General features: G+C 43.4%; 1 protein-coding gene across 2 annotated transcripts in view; it reads left to right on the top strand.

Annotated features, from left to right (window-relative positions):
- Positions 1-1,148: 1,148 nt before the first annotated feature.
- The window catches only part of LOC122551842 (ATP-binding cassette sub-family B member 6-like), a 264,001-nt gene continuing 248,640 nt past the window's right edge, over positions 1,149-16,509 (top strand). Inside the window, exons 1-2 of one of the 2 annotated variants that reach the window (XM_043694361.2) lie at positions 1,149-1,268; positions 12,182-12,713. In XM_043694361.2, coding sequence (XP_043550296.2) covers positions 12,198-12,713 — 516 coding nt within the window. In that variant the 5' untranslated portion in view covers positions 1,149-1,268; positions 12,182-12,197. Of the gene's footprint in view, positions 1,269-1,468; positions 1,738-12,181; positions 12,714-16,509 lie in introns of those variants that run through there. The other variant, XM_043694362.2, reaches the window with a different exon arrangement.

The raw sequence follows: 16,509 nt of genomic DNA, 5'->3' as shown, positions 1-16,509 counted from the left end.
GGTCACTCAAGAGTATGGGCCAAGGTCAGTCTGTCATATCCATCCACAGCAACTATATGGAAAGGGGGTGCTGGGAGGACAGGTCATTGCTACACAAAGGAGACATTGCACAGTAATTTCTGGAATTGGGAGGTTCAAGCTGGAGAAAGAGGAAGAGTATATTATATTTATGAAGGGGAAAATTGTATTTGTGAAGGGGATACAGTAAAGCATGGATGGGAAAGGGTTTGTGTAGGAGGGTGTTCATCCATGATCTGCAGCACCCTGACTTTTAGGGGATGGGATAGTGTATGACAGCAATTGGCATGGTCATCTCATATGACAGGGACAGGGCTTGGGGGGGTAAAGGCATACTCATGTAGACTAGTTGGGTATGAACTGAAGGAATCGGGAAGCCAGTGGAATACAGGGAAGGGCTAACAGGAAGGGGAATTGAATGTTTGGAAGCTCATCGACATACAGAGGTGGAAGCTGGGAATCACTGGAAGAGGAGTGCTTACTGTCACCTTCAATCATGCTGGAAATCAAAAATGTGCAATGGTAACGAAATGGTGGTGACCACACTTGGATTGGGTGAGATAAGTGACTCTGAGAGAGCGCTGTAGGACTGCTGTTGCAAGGGAAACAACATGACAGACAGATCCACGCACAGTGCAAGAAACTGTCTGTAATCTCTGGCCATTCTAATGCAATGGCCCCCCCGGAATAAACTGGTGTCATGGTGGCTTACTGGTTAGTACTGCTGCCTCAGCATAGAGTCATAGAGATCTACAGCACGGAAACAGACCCTTCAGTCCAACTCGTCCATGCCAACCAGATATCCTTGTTCGATTCCAGCCTCCGGAAACTGTGTGAAGTTTCAATATTTTTCCTGTTTCCTCCCACAGTCCAAAGATGTGCAGACTGGATAGATTAGCCATGTGAAATGCGGGGTTACAGGAATGGGATGGGTCTGGGAGGGATGCTCTTTGGGTGGTCGGTATGGAGTCAACGGGTTGAATGGGCTGATTCAACGCTGCAGGGATTCTGTGATAATTATTGCTTGTAACGTTCACATTGCTGTGTTCAACAGTGACTAAGTGCTTTATTGGCAGAGTGGCGGCTGTAGCCAATCCAAGGGCAATACGGTGGCCGTTTAAAACAGGATTTGGAGATTCACATCCTGTGATTGCGTGCACTAGGACCTAGTGGTTGTATTGTGGCCTGTCTCATTTGCAAATGACTTTCAAAGGCGAGAGAAAATAAAGTGATCGGAGCCTTGAAAATTGGTGAGTATTCTTATGGGTAGCTGTGGCTTGGTTATATTCCTCTCGATAGCTTTTATTCGCGCGTTTTGGTCGCAGTTTGTGTTTCAGCCCTTACAATCGGTACAGTAAATGCACATCTAATGAAGGAGTGCAGTGGGTTCGAGCTGACGCTGCGTAATGTCATAAACGCCAGGGCTCAGTCTCTCAGTACAACCTCTACATAGAAACCGACATTTTCGTAACTACCTTCGGTTCTGAGGAAGAGTCACCGGGCCCAAAACGTTAACTCTGATTTCTCTCCACAAATGCTGCCAGATCTGCTGAGCTTTTCCAGAGTTTGTGTGTTTTTTTTTGTTACAAATCTCTCTGGGGTTCTGCATTTCCTCGGAATGTACCCTTGACAGGGCAGCGTTTCAGAACCAGCGTTTACTACTTACGTAAACCGTTCACCCGGTTTTTAAATGCCTTCCCCAGTTTGAATTTGTTCAAGGTCAGTAGAGTCAAGAGATTTCATTTTGAGAGGTTTTTTTATGGTCAAGTTGAATACTCATGTTTTTGTGATAATCGTCAGCTGCAGGGTAGTAGGAATTCATTGTATCGTTTCAGCCTAGATCATGTTTCTGTTTGTAGCTTCTCAGGTGGTATTTACAATCAGCATGAAGTTCAAGCCTGGAAGCTCAACTAACTCCACAAATTGGGCAATTGGGTGTGTCTTTTTATATCACTTGTACAAGTAATAAACTTCACTACAGTGCTTGATCAACATTTGCCCTTTACTCTTGAAGATTGTGGTGAGCCATCTTGAATCCCTGCAGTCCATGTGGTGTAACTACACGGTGGTGTGAAGAAGCTCTGCGACTTTAACTCACGTGTCAAATCAGAATGAGAGTTGGAGGGGGAATTGCAGTTTGTAGTGTTCCTATGTGTGTTATCACTCTTGCTCTAGATGATAGTTGATGGAAGGCACACTAATGAGTTTTGCAGTGCATCTTGTCGATTGCATACACTGCTGTGTTGCAGTGGTGAAGGGAATGAATATTGAAGATGGTAAAAGGGTGCCAGTCAAACAGGTTGCTTGTCCTGGATGTGTCCAGTTTCTTGAGTGTTGGAACTTATTCTATTACATCCCTGATTTGTGCCTTTTATAGTCTTTTGAGGAGTTAGGAGGTGTGTTAGGCACTGTAGTATTCTTAGTCAGTGACCTACTCGAGTGTTTATCTGGCTGCTCCAGTTATGTTTCTCATCAACAATAATCCTGGGATGTTGATAGTGGGGGAATTCAGTAATAAAACATTGAATATTAAGTAAAGATAGCTACATTATTTGATATAGCCATTACCTCTCTCTTGTGTGATGCAAATATTACACTCCATTCAGCAGTACAAACTCAAATTTTCATATATCTTTTTGGAGGGAAGCTCATTAGAGCAACTAAAAATAGATGGATTAGAACACTTGCCTAAAGAATATCCTGGAGTTGATTTGGGTTCTTAATAACGCAAACCACCTTGCTTTGAGCTAGATATTACTTCACTTAGTGCAAGTCCCATGTTATTATGAGACTTCAAGTGACAGATGTATCTGATTCAGGGTTTCGTGGAGTTAACACACTGGAATTCACTCTTTTGCTTTAGTCTCTGCAAAGGAAAGACCTGTGTGTCTGCCAATTGTACAGTAGAAATAGAAGTTTGACACATGAATATCCCTTTTCTGCAATGCACTCTTGCCCCACATCTCTTTGTGCAGAATTTATTCCTTGAGTTAGCTACATCTAGCATATCTGGTAAGATAAGTTTTTTTTCCAATTTACATGATTGTTTGGGTTCCAGGAAAGACTGTGTTTGAGGAAGAATATTGAGTTCCTTACCCACAACCCCAATTCTGCCTTAACTGTAACTTCCAATTCTGCTTCCTGAATTAAATTACCACTTTCAGCCAATTAGTAATCTATTTAGGACAGTTGGTTTTGTAGGTTCAGACCACTTAGTAACTGGGTACAAAATGCCTGAAAATTGCAGCTTCCTGGGCTATTGTCGAAAAAGAAGACAAAGAATTGGACAAATGTTGGGGTGGCACATTGGCTAGCACTGCTGCCTCACTGCGCCAGGGACCAGGGTTCAATTCCACCTGTCTGTGCGGAGTTTGCACATTCTCCCCAGGTCTGTGTGGGTTTCCTCTGGCTTCCTCCCACAATACAAAGATGTGCAGGTTAGGTGAACTGGCCATGCTAAATTGCCCAGTGTTCAGGAATGTCTAGGTTAGGTGATTGAATGGCAGAGTGGACTTGATGGGCCAAATGGCCTTCCTTCCACTCCTATGTCTTATGGTAAATCTAGGGGAATGGGTCTGGTTGGGTTCCTCTCTTGGAGGGTCGGTGTGGACTTGCTGGGCCGAAGAGCCTGTTTCTCACACTGTAGGGATTCTATAAAGAAGAGGTCAGTGATTAAGTTTGTTCCATTTGCTTATTCAAGGAAATATGGGTGTTGCTGGCTAGGCTATATTTATTGCCATCCCTATACGCTCCAGAGAAGGCATTGTTAAGCTGACTGTTGAACTGCTGTAATCATTTGAATACACTGAAAAGATGATTGATGCTAGTTCAATATTCTTTGAAGGGAATTGGATCAAAAGACAAATTGTGTCGTAATGGGGTAAACTTGATTTTCCTTCAGGAGAGCTGATAGAACCTCAGTTATCCGTATTATCATTCTTTGCAGATTTGATACTTGTAGTAATTTGGTAGTTTGAACAAAGAAACACGAAATGTGTAGTTTCATAGTCCAAATACTAAAAGCAGTGAACTGTAGGAGTAAATTTGGTTCATGTGGGAATTTTGTGCAAATGAGAAGTTTTTTGTTTGGAAGTAATGTTTCATGCAGAGTTGCACCTTTTGTATATTCATTTGTGATACAGGCATCATTGGTGACCAGCATTTATTAGGCAAAAGTGAGGACTGCAGATGCTGGGAACCAGCATTTAAATCCGTGCTGGAAAAGCATAGCAGGTCAGGCAGCATCTAAGGAGCAGGAAAATCGACATTTCGGGCAAAAGCCCTTCACCAGGAAATCCAGCATTTATTGCCTGTCCCTAGTTGCCCTTAAGCTGTCGTCTTAAACTGCTACAGCACATGTGCTGTGGGTAGACCCACAATCCTCATCAGAGGGAATTTCAGAATTTTAGTTGAGACATTGTTCTTTCAATGATATATTTCCAGGTCTACATGGCTTGGAGGGGAACTTTCATGAGGTGGTATTCCCATGTATCTGTTGCCCTTGTCCTTCTAGATACAAGTGGTCTTGTGTTTGGAAGGTGGAGTTTAAGGAGCTTTGGTGAATTTCTGTAGCGTATCTTGTATATTGTATACATTGCTGCTATTGGGCATCAGTGATGGAGGGAGTGGATGTTTGTGGATGTGTTGCCAATCAAGCAGGCTGCTTTGTCCTGAATGGTGTTAAGCTTCTTGAATGTTTGTTGGAACTGCACCCATCCAGACAAGGGTAGTAATCCATCACATTCCTGACTTGTACTTGCGAATGATGGGCTGGCTTTCGGAAGGCAGTGGGGAGTTATTTGCAGCAGTATTCCAAGTCTTGTATCTGCTCTTGTAGCCACGGTGTTTGTGTACCGAATCAAGTTGAGTTTCTGGTCAATGGTAAACCCAAGGATGTTAATAGTGGGGATGCAGTGACAGTAACCCTACATGTCAAAGGGCAGTGGTTATATTATTTTGACTTTGTTCGAGAAGTCATTGCCTGGTATTTGTGGCACAAATGTTACCTGCCAATTTTCAGCCCAAATCTGGATGTTCAGATCTTGCTGCTTTTGAACATGTACTGTTTCAGTATCTGAGAAGTTGCAAATAATGCTGAGCATTGTACAATCAACAGTGAACATTTCACTTCTGACCTTCTGAAGGAGGGATGGTCATTGAAGCAGCTGAAGATTGTTGGGCCTAGGACACAACCCTAAGGAACTCTTGCTGAGAAGGCTGGTCTCCAGCAACCACAACCATCTTGTGTGTCACATTTGACTGCAGCCATTTGGGAATCATTTAGAATCCGCATAGAGTGAAAGCAGGCCACTCATTGATTCAACACTGACCCACTGGAGAGCATCCCACCCAGACCCATGCCTCTACTCTACCCCTGTACCCCTGCATTTTCCCTGGCTAATCCATCTAGCCTGCACATCCCTTGACACTATGGGCAATTCACCTTACCAGCACATAGTCACAGTCATAGAGATGTACAGCATGGAAACAGACCCTTCGGTCCAACCTGTCCATGCCGGCCAGGTATCCCAACCCAATCTAGTCCCACCTGCCAGCACCCGGCCCATATCCCTCCAAACCCGTCCTATACATATACCCCTCCAAATGCCTCTTAAATGCTGCAATTGTACCAGCCTCCACCACATCCTCTGGCAGCTCATTCCATACAAGTACCACCCTCTGTGTGAAAAAGTTCCCCCTTAGTTCTCTTTTATATCTTTCCCCTCTGACCCTAAACCTATGCCCTCTAGTTCTGGACTCCCTCACCCCAGGGGAAAAGACTTTGTCTGTTTATCCTATCCATGCCCCCCATAATTTTGTAAACTTCTATAAAGTCACCCCTCAGCCTCTGCTCCAGTGAAAACAGGCCCAACCTGTTCAGCCTCTCTCTATAGCTCAAACCCTCCAACCCTGGCAACATCCTTGTAAATCTTTTCTGAATCCTTTCAAGTTTTGCAACATCTTTCCGATAGGAGGGAGAGCAGAATTGCATGCAATATTCCAAAAGTGGCCTAACCAATGTCCTGTATAACCGCAACATGACTTCCCAACTCCTGTACTGAATACTCTGACCAATAAAGGAAAGCATACCAAACGCCTTCTTCACTATCCTATCTACCTGTGACTCCACTTTCAAGGAGCTATGAACCTGCACTCCAAGGTCTCTTTGTTCAGCAACACTCCCTTGGACCTTACCATTAAGTGTATAAGTCCTGTTAAGATTTGATCTCCCAAAATGCAGCACCTCGCATTTATCTGTATTAAACTCTATCTGCTACTTCTCAGCCCATTGGTCCATCTGGTCAAAATCCTGTTGTAATCTGAGGTAACCCTCTTCGCTGTCTTGGAAATCCATACATGCTGGAAATGTTGTGAGTTATAGCATCTGGAGCTCTGGGTTTTGGAACTTGAGTAGCAGCAGGAAAGTGGTGCATTCATGAAGCTGAGATGTCAATAGCAATATATGTATTGATGTGGTCACTCTCAGCTTAAGCATATGTACCTGGCAATCCAAAAAGTGCAAGCAGCAGGACACGAGTTGTCTGACAGCATACTGCTCTTCAACTTGAGTTCAGTTCAAAATACTGATGACAATGATGGCTCAACTGGAGAGTGTAACCAGAACTAAGCACAAAGCACCAAACGAGCCTTGACTTTACAGGGGGATATAAATAAGATTGTAAAAACTGTAGTGATAGGTAATTCAGTATAAATATGGGAACAGATGAGCATTTCTGCAACTATAGCTGTGAAATTATGAATATATCTGGCCTGCCCAATGTCAAGACCGAGGATATTACTGGTTGCAGGACACCTTGAGGAGTTTGGGCAAAAAGTCTGCAATTGTGGTCAACATTGGCCCCAATGATATCGGTAGGAAAAGAGATCTGGTCCTGGAGGTGGAATTTGGTGACATAGGTCGGAAATTAATAAGCAGGACCCCAAAACAGTGTTCTTCTGAATAATTTCCAATGCCATGTAAAAGTGTGTACAGAAATAGGATTATATAGATAAATGTATACTTGGAAAGTTTCTGCATGATTTTAATTAGTGCCATTGGGACTGGCTGAGGAAGACGTACCCTGGACAGCCTGGATGTTTTTCACCTGATCAAAGTTGTGGCAGAGTCTGTTCTGGGATGTTTTGCTGGTGGTGATGAGGAGGATTTAAACTAACCCAGCAGGGGTTGGCAACCATGCGATAATATCAGAGGAATACCAAGCCGCACAGAATATTGAGAGAGTGCAAATACTCAGTAGATGGGGGTCAGTGCAAGGGAGGAAGTAGTAAAGTCTAAGTCCTGGATCCTGTGCAGATATGTAAATGCCCAGTGTTCTTAATAAGATCAGAAAGTTTTGGGTGCAGATTGCCACGTAGATGTAGGGCCAGATTAGGTGTTTAAATATTGCTGGATCAAAAATCCTTCATAAAAGGGAGAAGAATGGTAGTATTGACCAAGGACAGTATTTTAGTGCTGAAAGAGTATGCCATGCAATGGTCAAAGACTGAATTGATTTGACTGGAGCCAAGAGCCAGAAAAAAAAGGTTCGTTTATAGACCACTAATGTGCAGGTAATGGCCTCATGGTATTACCGCTGGACTGTTTAATCCAGGGACAAAGTAGAGCTGGAAAAGCACAGCAGGTCAGGCAGCATCAGAGGTCCCACGTAATGTTCTAGGAACCTAGGCTCCAATCCCACAAACACAGATGATGGAATTTGATGATTTTAAAAAAATCTGGAATTAAGGAGTCCAATGATGACCATGAATCCATTGCTGATTGTTGGAAAAGTTAATCTGCTTCACTACTGTCCTTTAGGGAAGGAAAATGCATCCACACCTGTGTGACTCCAGACCCCAAGTCAATGTGGTTGACTCTTAACTGCTCTCTGGGCAATTTAGGGGTGGGCAATAAATGCTCCTCAGCCAGCGATTTGCTCAGTGAGCAAATACAGAAAAAGAATTTTGTAAGAAGGATAAATGTGCAAGGAAATCTATAGTGCAAAAATTATGGTGAAAAAATAATGCTGACACTTTTATTCTGTGCTAATCAGGACAGTTTGCAAATACCAGTGTAAAGGGTATGCAGCATTTATACTGAGTATGATGGTGCTAATTGGCTGGCAAGTGGATAGTGGTGCATTTCTATGGAAATTTTATCTAGTTAAATGATGGCTGACAAGTCACTGACATGTTCTGTTGAAATTCTCAGCGAGCCAAGTAGACTGGTTAAAACATGTGAAATGAGCAAGGGAAGTGTTGACACCTTTTTTAGTAGAAACAGATACATTTGTGTTTACATGCTGTTTCCGCCTACAAAAAAAAGCAGGCCCTTGTGTGTTAATCAATGTAGCTTCCAGTATGTGCAAGAGCACCGCATTGACAGTCGGACTTGCAATCTAAATTGTTTGACAGTGTAATTAATTGGATTATTTAGTATAGAGCTTGCATGGTGAACATATGACTTGGCACATACCTACAAGGTCGACAGTAGGTCATTCTTAGTGCATGGTACTGCAGGAACTCCATGTGTATATTGTCCAGTGAAAGAGTTTGTGCTACAAACCCCTTGGTGATTCTCAACTAGCACCTCAAGGAAAAGCAGCTCATTTGATTACTCTGTTGCAAAAATGATTTTGAGTGCAGGATGGAGCCCATTAAGGCACATAAGGAAACTTTTTTTAGCCATAAACAGGACTTTCACATGAACACAGAACTTGAAACGAGAGAAATATGCAAGTGGTAGGAGGTTCCATGTCATTCTAATGAAGATACATACATTTCTCAAATAATCCAGCAAGGATGTTTACGAGAACTGAACCTAACTGATCCATGGCAACACTTTCTATTTGTGCATATGTTGTGTTCTTAGTAAGTTTACTGGATACCGATTCATGCAATAGTGGCAGGTCTTTATCATCATGCTGCAGTACAGGTGTCAATGGCTTCATTGAGTGCTACATTGGTGAGTAGGTGAGTAATGTCAAATAAGCATGTAGACACTGCATTGCTATCGATTTTATATTATACTTGGCACACCAAAGGAATCTTTTCCATTTATTTGGAAACCTGCCCAAAACTGGCTGTTGAAATTCACCCAGCTCATGTTGTGCAGAACCCATTTCAGATCAGGTAGGGTACAAAAAGGCAACACTTTCATCTGTCTTGGGCAATCTATAATACACCAATTCGGTGCCATTATGAGGATGAATCCTATCAGCTGACGGCTTGTTACTCTTACAGTCAAACCAATGTGTTTTAACCTTTTTTTTTTGTCTAGTCATGCTGAGTGGCAAGTCCAATGGATGTATATTTCAAACAGTCAAAGAATGATGTGTACTCTGTTGATATGAGCATACATAACTTTTTTGGTTGAGTTTATTGGTATGTATGTCTGGGTTAGCCATGGGATCTCCGAACACAGCCAGCCAACAGTGGTGCACATAAAAATTGAACAGGCATGTCAATAGAAAGGATTTACATGGATATGGGCCAAATGCTGGCAAATGGGACTAGATTTATTTAGATGTCTGGTCGGCACGGACGTGTTGGACTGGAGGATCAGTTTTTTTTTGTGCTGTATAGCTCTGACTAAGAATTCAGAATTCGGTGGGGTGTCCTTTTTTTTTCAAGGTGTCTGCCTTCATTGGGTGCTGATGTTGAGCTCAAATTCAGTAATGCCTCTTTCTGTTTGTGGGGTCAAGGCACACCACAATTGAAATCCAGTCCAAGGACAAACTAGTTGCTTCTATAGACATTTCATGTTTAGTGGAGCCATTAATTCCTTTGCAGACTGCTTCCACTGAAGTGAATTTTGATGCAGGCATGTTTTGAATGGGTACTGTTTATGGTCAGTCATTTATTGAAGCAGAGAAACATCGCGAATAGGAGCGGGAGCAGGCTTGCTCTGCCATTCAATATGATCATGGCTAATTTATCTAACTCTGGAACTGACTTCTGCTTTATTGCCATACACTTTAGTTCTTTTGGCCCTAAGAACTGTATCTAAATCTTCCTTGAAAATATTGAATATTTGGCCTCCATCACTTTCTCTGGCAGAGATTTTCACAGGATCACCATTCTCTGGGTGAAGAAATCAGTCCGATCGATCCTTAAACTATAGCCCCTTTTTTGTTCTGGACTCGCTGGTCATTGGCAACATCCTTCCAGTGTTTACCCTATCTAGTTCTCTTAGAATTTGGTAGGTTTCTGAGATCTCCCACTCTCCCTCACATTCTTCACATCAAGTGGCCATTGTCTAGAATGTACGTCTGTGTGGTCGAGGCAGATTAATTCTGGGCTTCCAAAGGGAATCGGGTGGTTATTTGTAAAAGAATCATGTCCAGGGTTAAAGGAAGCAGCAGGAGAATGGCTCTGATCCTTATTTGGTGAACTAACACAAACAGCATAGCAAGACATTCATGTAACAATTCTATGGTATACTCAAGTGTGCAGACCAAAAGCACTAAACAGATGCTGTAAAGGGGCTTAGTAGCCGTTGACCTTCCTTGATCGTTCAGTGGTATCCTGTAAATTAATCTAAAAATTGCAGTTTGCTTCTGCTTCCCAATTCAATCCAATACATTTCTAATCAACCAGATCTTTCAGGTCTGTTACTTCTCACTGTCACTTTATCTCTGAGTCCTTCTGTTTTATCTTTGCTACCCGCTGCCTTAATGTGAAAGAATGGTCTGAATATGCTTATCTCAGTTATAGTTTACGGTCGTGCCAAAGACCGATTACACAAGGGTAGATTTTTCCAAATAACTATCTTCCTTCACAATTTCATTTTGTTTTTGCTGCTGAAATGTTGACGATGTATGGTCTGAACTAAGAGGTAGCAAACTGAAAACATTGGGAATAATTTGTAGGACTCCTAATAGTTATTGTGTTGGACAGACTACAAAATGGAGGAACATATAACAAGGACAATGCAGCAACATTGCTGAGCTTTAATTTTTTATAGATGGAAAAAACAAATTGGCAAAATGTAAAGTCTGTTCTACAGATTCACTGATCTGTGGCTGAAGAAATTGCTCCTTATCCCAGTTATAAAGAGTCGTCCCTTCACTCCAAGTCTGTGCCCTCAGGTCCTGATCTGTCCTACTAATGGAAACATCTACTCCATCCAGGTCTTCGGTATATAAACAGTAAGTTTCAATACAATACACCCTCCTCCTTCTAAATTCCATTTTGAGTACAGACCCAGAGTCCTCAACCACTCCTTGTATGACATTCCCTTCATCCCTGGGATAATTCTTATAAACTTCCTCTGGACCCCCTCCAATGCCAGCTCACTCCTTTTTGATGTGGGGCCCATAACTGGTCACAATGTTCCAAATGCAGTCTGACCAAAGCCTTGTACAACCTCTGCTATATTTTAGCCCTCTTGAAAAGAATGCTCATATTTCATTTGCCTCCCTGACTCCTAACTGAACCTGCATGTTAACATTAACAGAATCCTGAACTGGGTCTCCCAAATCCCTTTGTGCTTCAGATTTCTGAAGCCTTTCCCCAGTTATGCTTCCACTCTTACTACCAAAGTGTGAGGCTATGCACTCTCTCTCATTTTATTCCATCTGCCATTCTTTGCGCAGTCTCTTAGACTGTCAAGTCCTTCTGCAGCCTCCCCACTTCCTCAACACAACCTGAACCTCTGCCTAACTTTGTCATCTGAAAGGATCATTGAGGAGAGAGTATTTTCCTTCTCAGGAGAGAATGGACTTAGGAGACATTGTCACTGCAAATGAGAAATTTCTTCTTGTAGATACTTGTGAATTTTTGGAATTTTATGCTCCATAGGGTTGAACATGGTTAATCATGGAATGTATTTAAAACTAGCAAATGGGAATCATGGGATATGAGGAGAGAGCAGGGGATGGGAATTGAGGACAGGAGGTCCACCATGATATAATTATATGTTGGAAAATGCTTGAGGGGATGAATGGCTTAATTCTATTGCCTAAAAGTCTTTGCATTTTAAGTTGGAATTGTTGATATTATTGCAGAGGAATGGCGTTCCATAACATTGGCATAAGAGAAAACTATCTAGTTTTCATACGTCTTTATGTTGAGTACCTGTTTAAAAAGTACTTTTTTTTTAATATTGATTATAATTCCTGTTGTATCCCTTGAGGATTCAGTTTGTATTTCTGTTTTGCAGCTGTTTGTCTGATACAATGACTGTCCTTGGAAGTTACTGTGAAGACAACGCATCCTTGTCAGAAGTATGGATACAACAAGGACTTTTCCCATGTTTTTATTTCACCCTGGTTTCAACAGTACTCTTGAGCATCGTTTTACTCTTCGGCAGTTTGCTATATGTTTGTTACAATATGTATGGCACTACAATGGAGCCAAAGTATGTACCACGCTCTCGTCTCTTCTTCCTGCAATTGTTCCTGTCGGTGGTCCTGTTGCTGCAGTTTGGAATCTACATTCTTTGGCAATCCTTTGGTTTAGGCACTGTGTATGGATACACTATCGTCTACTCATGCCTATCTATCATTGGGTGGTTGTGTACCATTGTTCTGCTGCACCTCGAACGCACAAAAGTGTTGATGCGGGACAGGACACGTGGTCACAGTACCATTCTGCTACTCTTCTGGGCTCTGGCCTTTGCAGCTGAGAATCTGACCTTCATATCATGGAGAAGTCCATTATGGTGGTGGTCTCTGGACAATACTGATCACAAGGTAGGTTCTAAGAATAACCTTTTGTTGTAGATCAAGGGTGAAAGGGCTGAGCTCAGATTTTCCATTCATGATGGGCATTTCTTTCAATGAGTGCTTATTTATGCATTTGAAGAACACCTCCTCCTATTGCATTAGAGGTTAAAAAGAAAAAAACTGAAGGTCAGGCAGCATCTGAAGAATTGAATACCAAGTTAAAATTTCAGATCAGGTGAGGTTTCATTAGAACAGCCTCATGAATCAGCAAAAATAGCATAGGAAAGCAACTGCCCAGCCATTAAAATCAGGCAGAATCTGAAGCTGGTAACCCAACCGCACAAGCCATACATTTTAGAAGATGAATCTTTAGTTGAAATGAAAGATGGCGGGGGTGGGGGGAAGGGAAGCCTCCTTCCTGATGAAGAGCTGATCTTAGAAACATTGATTCTCCTGCTCCTCGGATGCTGCCTGACTGGCTGTGCTTTTCCAGCTCCACTCTTGACTCTGGTCTCCAGCATTTGCAGTCTTCACTTTCATTTTCTCCCAGAGGGGAAGGATTGCCTGGGGTAGGGGAAGAGACCTGGAGGAGTCCTTATGACCACCAAGAAAACAAAATGAGAAAAGATTGCTTTGCAGACTGTCTTCTCATACTGATCCAAAGCAACTTCTATTTTTTTTTTTAATTAACCCTCACACATAAGCGGTAGTGCTTATTTTTTCCCCAGCACCCATGGTGTGTGTGTGCAGGTGTGAGACACAGTGAAAGACACACCGTGCACGAATCTTTATTCAATTTGCACCACCAGGAAGATAGGAAAACACCCGGGTGGCCAGTGACAAGCACTGCCCTTCACATCAAAGGGCAGTGCTGTGTGATCAAAACAGTAAAGGGGAGGGTAGGGACTAAATCAAAATAGGGTTGGAGGGGGACCAAAGCAACTTCTATTTTTTTTTTTCAACAAACCTGTATATATATTTACAGGGAGGACGAAGGAGGGGCACTGAAGTCCCTCGCCCGCACCAGGAGTGCCCCCAGGAAGTTCCTGACTCGTTTCGCTTATTAATGTCGAGCCCAGGCGCCTGGCGGGCAGCGTGGGCCGACCAGTAAACTTTTTCAAATGAGCTCCAGCAGTCGAGCGCCAGTTGGGCTCTATCCCGGCGACCCCGAGTTTCCTCGACAAATTCCCGGAGTTCCTCGAGGGGGGATGAGGGGGAGATCGGTGGGGGCACCTGGGACTCAAAAACGTCACTGCAGACTGAGTCCGCGTCGTCCCCGGTGTCCGCCACCGATCCCGAACCCTCCTCCGGGAGGTCGCCCTCGGTCACCGACCCCTCCCCCACCGAGAGGATGGGGGCTGGTCCAGCGCCGCCAACCGGCCTCAAACCCCCGGCGACTCCACCCCCAGGGTCACCGGCGGTACCTTCCTCTGCGCACCCCTTCCCGGAACGCCCTGAGTTCGGGTCGTCGGGCGGCAGAGGCTCGGGGTCCCGCTCCTCTCCCGACACCGGGACACCTGGCTCCTCAGGGAAGAGGTCATCCCCCAGGGCCAAGGGTCCCGGAAAAAGTCTGGGAGGGAGGAGCGAGGATAACACCCTCCTCCCCTCCACCGCTCGACGACCCAGCAGAGGGTCCTCTGTCGTCGCCCGCACCACGGCCCTCGTGGTTATTCAGGTCCTCCCCAGGGGCCAGAGGAGTCGAGGCAGCAGGAGGCCCTGCTGTAGCCCCTGGGGGTTTTGGTAAGTCGGGCCGTGGTGCGGGACAGTCGAGGGGCACCGTTGGTTCGTCCCCCAGAGAGGGGCAGCACCGCCGGCGCGCTACTGGAGAGTCTCTCCCTTCCAAGGGCCGGTGCCTCTTCCCCAGAGAGACCGGGGGGGGATTTACTTTTTTTTTGGAGGGAATAATCGTCTGTTTATTTTTTTTTCTTTTTTTTTCTCTTTTATTTTAACCCCCACACTACCGCCTAACTGCGGTAGTGCTTATTTTTCCCCAACACCCATGGTGTGTGGATGTAGGAGTGAGACACAGTGAGAGACACAAAGTGCACCAATCTTTATTCAATTTCCACCACCAGGAAGATAGGAAAACACCCAAATGGCCAGTGACAAACACTGCCCTTCACATCAAAGGGCAGTGCTGTGTGATCAAAACAGTGAAGGGGAGGGTAGGTCTCCTGTTTAATTTTTTTTTTAATTTAACCCCCACACTACCACCTAAATGCGGTAGTGCTTATTTTATCCCCAGCACCCATGGTGTGTGTGTGTGTGCAGGTGGGAGACACAGTGAGAGACACAAAGTTCCGGTCTCCTGTTTATTTTTTCCTTTTCTTTTTTTATTTTTTTTTTCTTTTTCTTTTTTTTTCCCCTTTAACCCCCACACTACCACCTAAGTGCGGTAGTGCTTATTTTATCCCCAGCACCCAAGGTGTGTGTGTGTGCAGGTGTGAGACACAGTGGAAGACACAAAGCGCACGAATCTTTATTTAATTTCCACCACCAGGAAGATAGGAAAACACCCGGGTGGCCAGTGACAAGCACTGCCCTTCACATCAAAGGGCAGTGCTGTGTGATCAAAACAGTGAAGGGGAGGGTAGGGACTAAATCAAAATAGAGTTGGAGGGGGACCAAAGCAACTTCTATGCTCAACAAACCCACTTTCCAATTGGGTTAAGTCAATAGATTTAGATGTCATTGAAGCTCAGTCTGCATGTTGAAAGAGGATTGCTTTGCTTTGGTTTTGAATGCCTGTACCAATTATGGACTGACTAGTTTGGGTGGGGTAGGAGTGGCCTGTTTTCACTGCCATTCCAATCACTGGTTTCAGGTGGAGGAGGATGTTGCAATTGAGTGATAAGAATAGTTGAGCAATAGCGTACCTTCCAGTTCAACTTGATGCAGTATTAGTGTTGAATAAATAAAATCCAGTAAGAATTTGGTCTTGATTGACAAGATCAAAATCTCTTTTTCTTTCAGCTTTTTGATGGTTGCACAATACATCTGTCATGTAAGTTGTTGTTCACTGTGCTTGGTCAATCTCTGTCATGAGGCGAGGAGAATTTTGGGAACTTGTAAATCCAAACTCACCTGTTCCTTTTGATCACAATACAATTCACCACAAATCCTATCTCAATTTGGATAAAAGTAATGATAAAGTGCTTGCAGCTGCTTTTTATTAATTATCTTTAATTCTTGTTCAACTTGATCAGGGTGGGGTGGCTGCAGTATAGGATTGAGGAATAGTAGAATTACATGTGGTTACTCATTTACTAAAGTCTCTGCTCACAGTGAAATTTTGCTTTTCCTGTTAACGGCAACACCAAATCAATATAATGGATGACTGGGAATGAGATTGTTTAGAAATTTAATAGCTGGATTGTTTGAGGGAAAGAATAAAGAAAAACAACTAGTTTGCATAGAGCAAGATTGCACAAATAACAACCATTGACAGATAATCTGTGACATTGGTTGAAAGATATATACTTAGATGTGAGGGAGAGTGCATCTGTTCTGTAAAATTACTGTAAGGGACTTGTATGTTCACCTGAGAAGGGAAGTCTTAGTTTAATCTCTTCTCTGAAAAATGTGTCTGACTTGTGCAGTGATTCCTGGATTCAATTCCTGCACCAGCTGAGGTTATCATGAGAATTCTCCTTCTCCGCCTTTCCTCTTGCCTGCAGTGTGGTGACCTTCAGGTTGAGAGCCTTAGAGCAGCTGTATAAATGATGAGAATGTAGAGGAAATGATTAAATTTATGGGTGACATGAAGATTGGCAAGTGGTTAATAGTGAAGGAAGAAGATCCTAATTTACAGGAATATATGGAC

The sequence above is a fragment of the Chiloscyllium plagiosum genome, unplaced genomic scaffold (assembly GCF_037043375.1).
Source record: "Chiloscyllium plagiosum isolate Xiang-an unplaced genomic scaffold, Cpla_swu_hap1 HiC_scaffold_7, whole genome shotgun sequence".
Classification (NCBI taxonomy): domain Eukaryota; kingdom Metazoa; phylum Chordata; class Chondrichthyes; order Orectolobiformes; family Hemiscylliidae; genus Chiloscyllium; species Chiloscyllium plagiosum.
The sequence above is the reverse complement of the archived record's forward strand: the minus strand, read 5'-3'. Positions and strand labels throughout refer to the sequence as shown.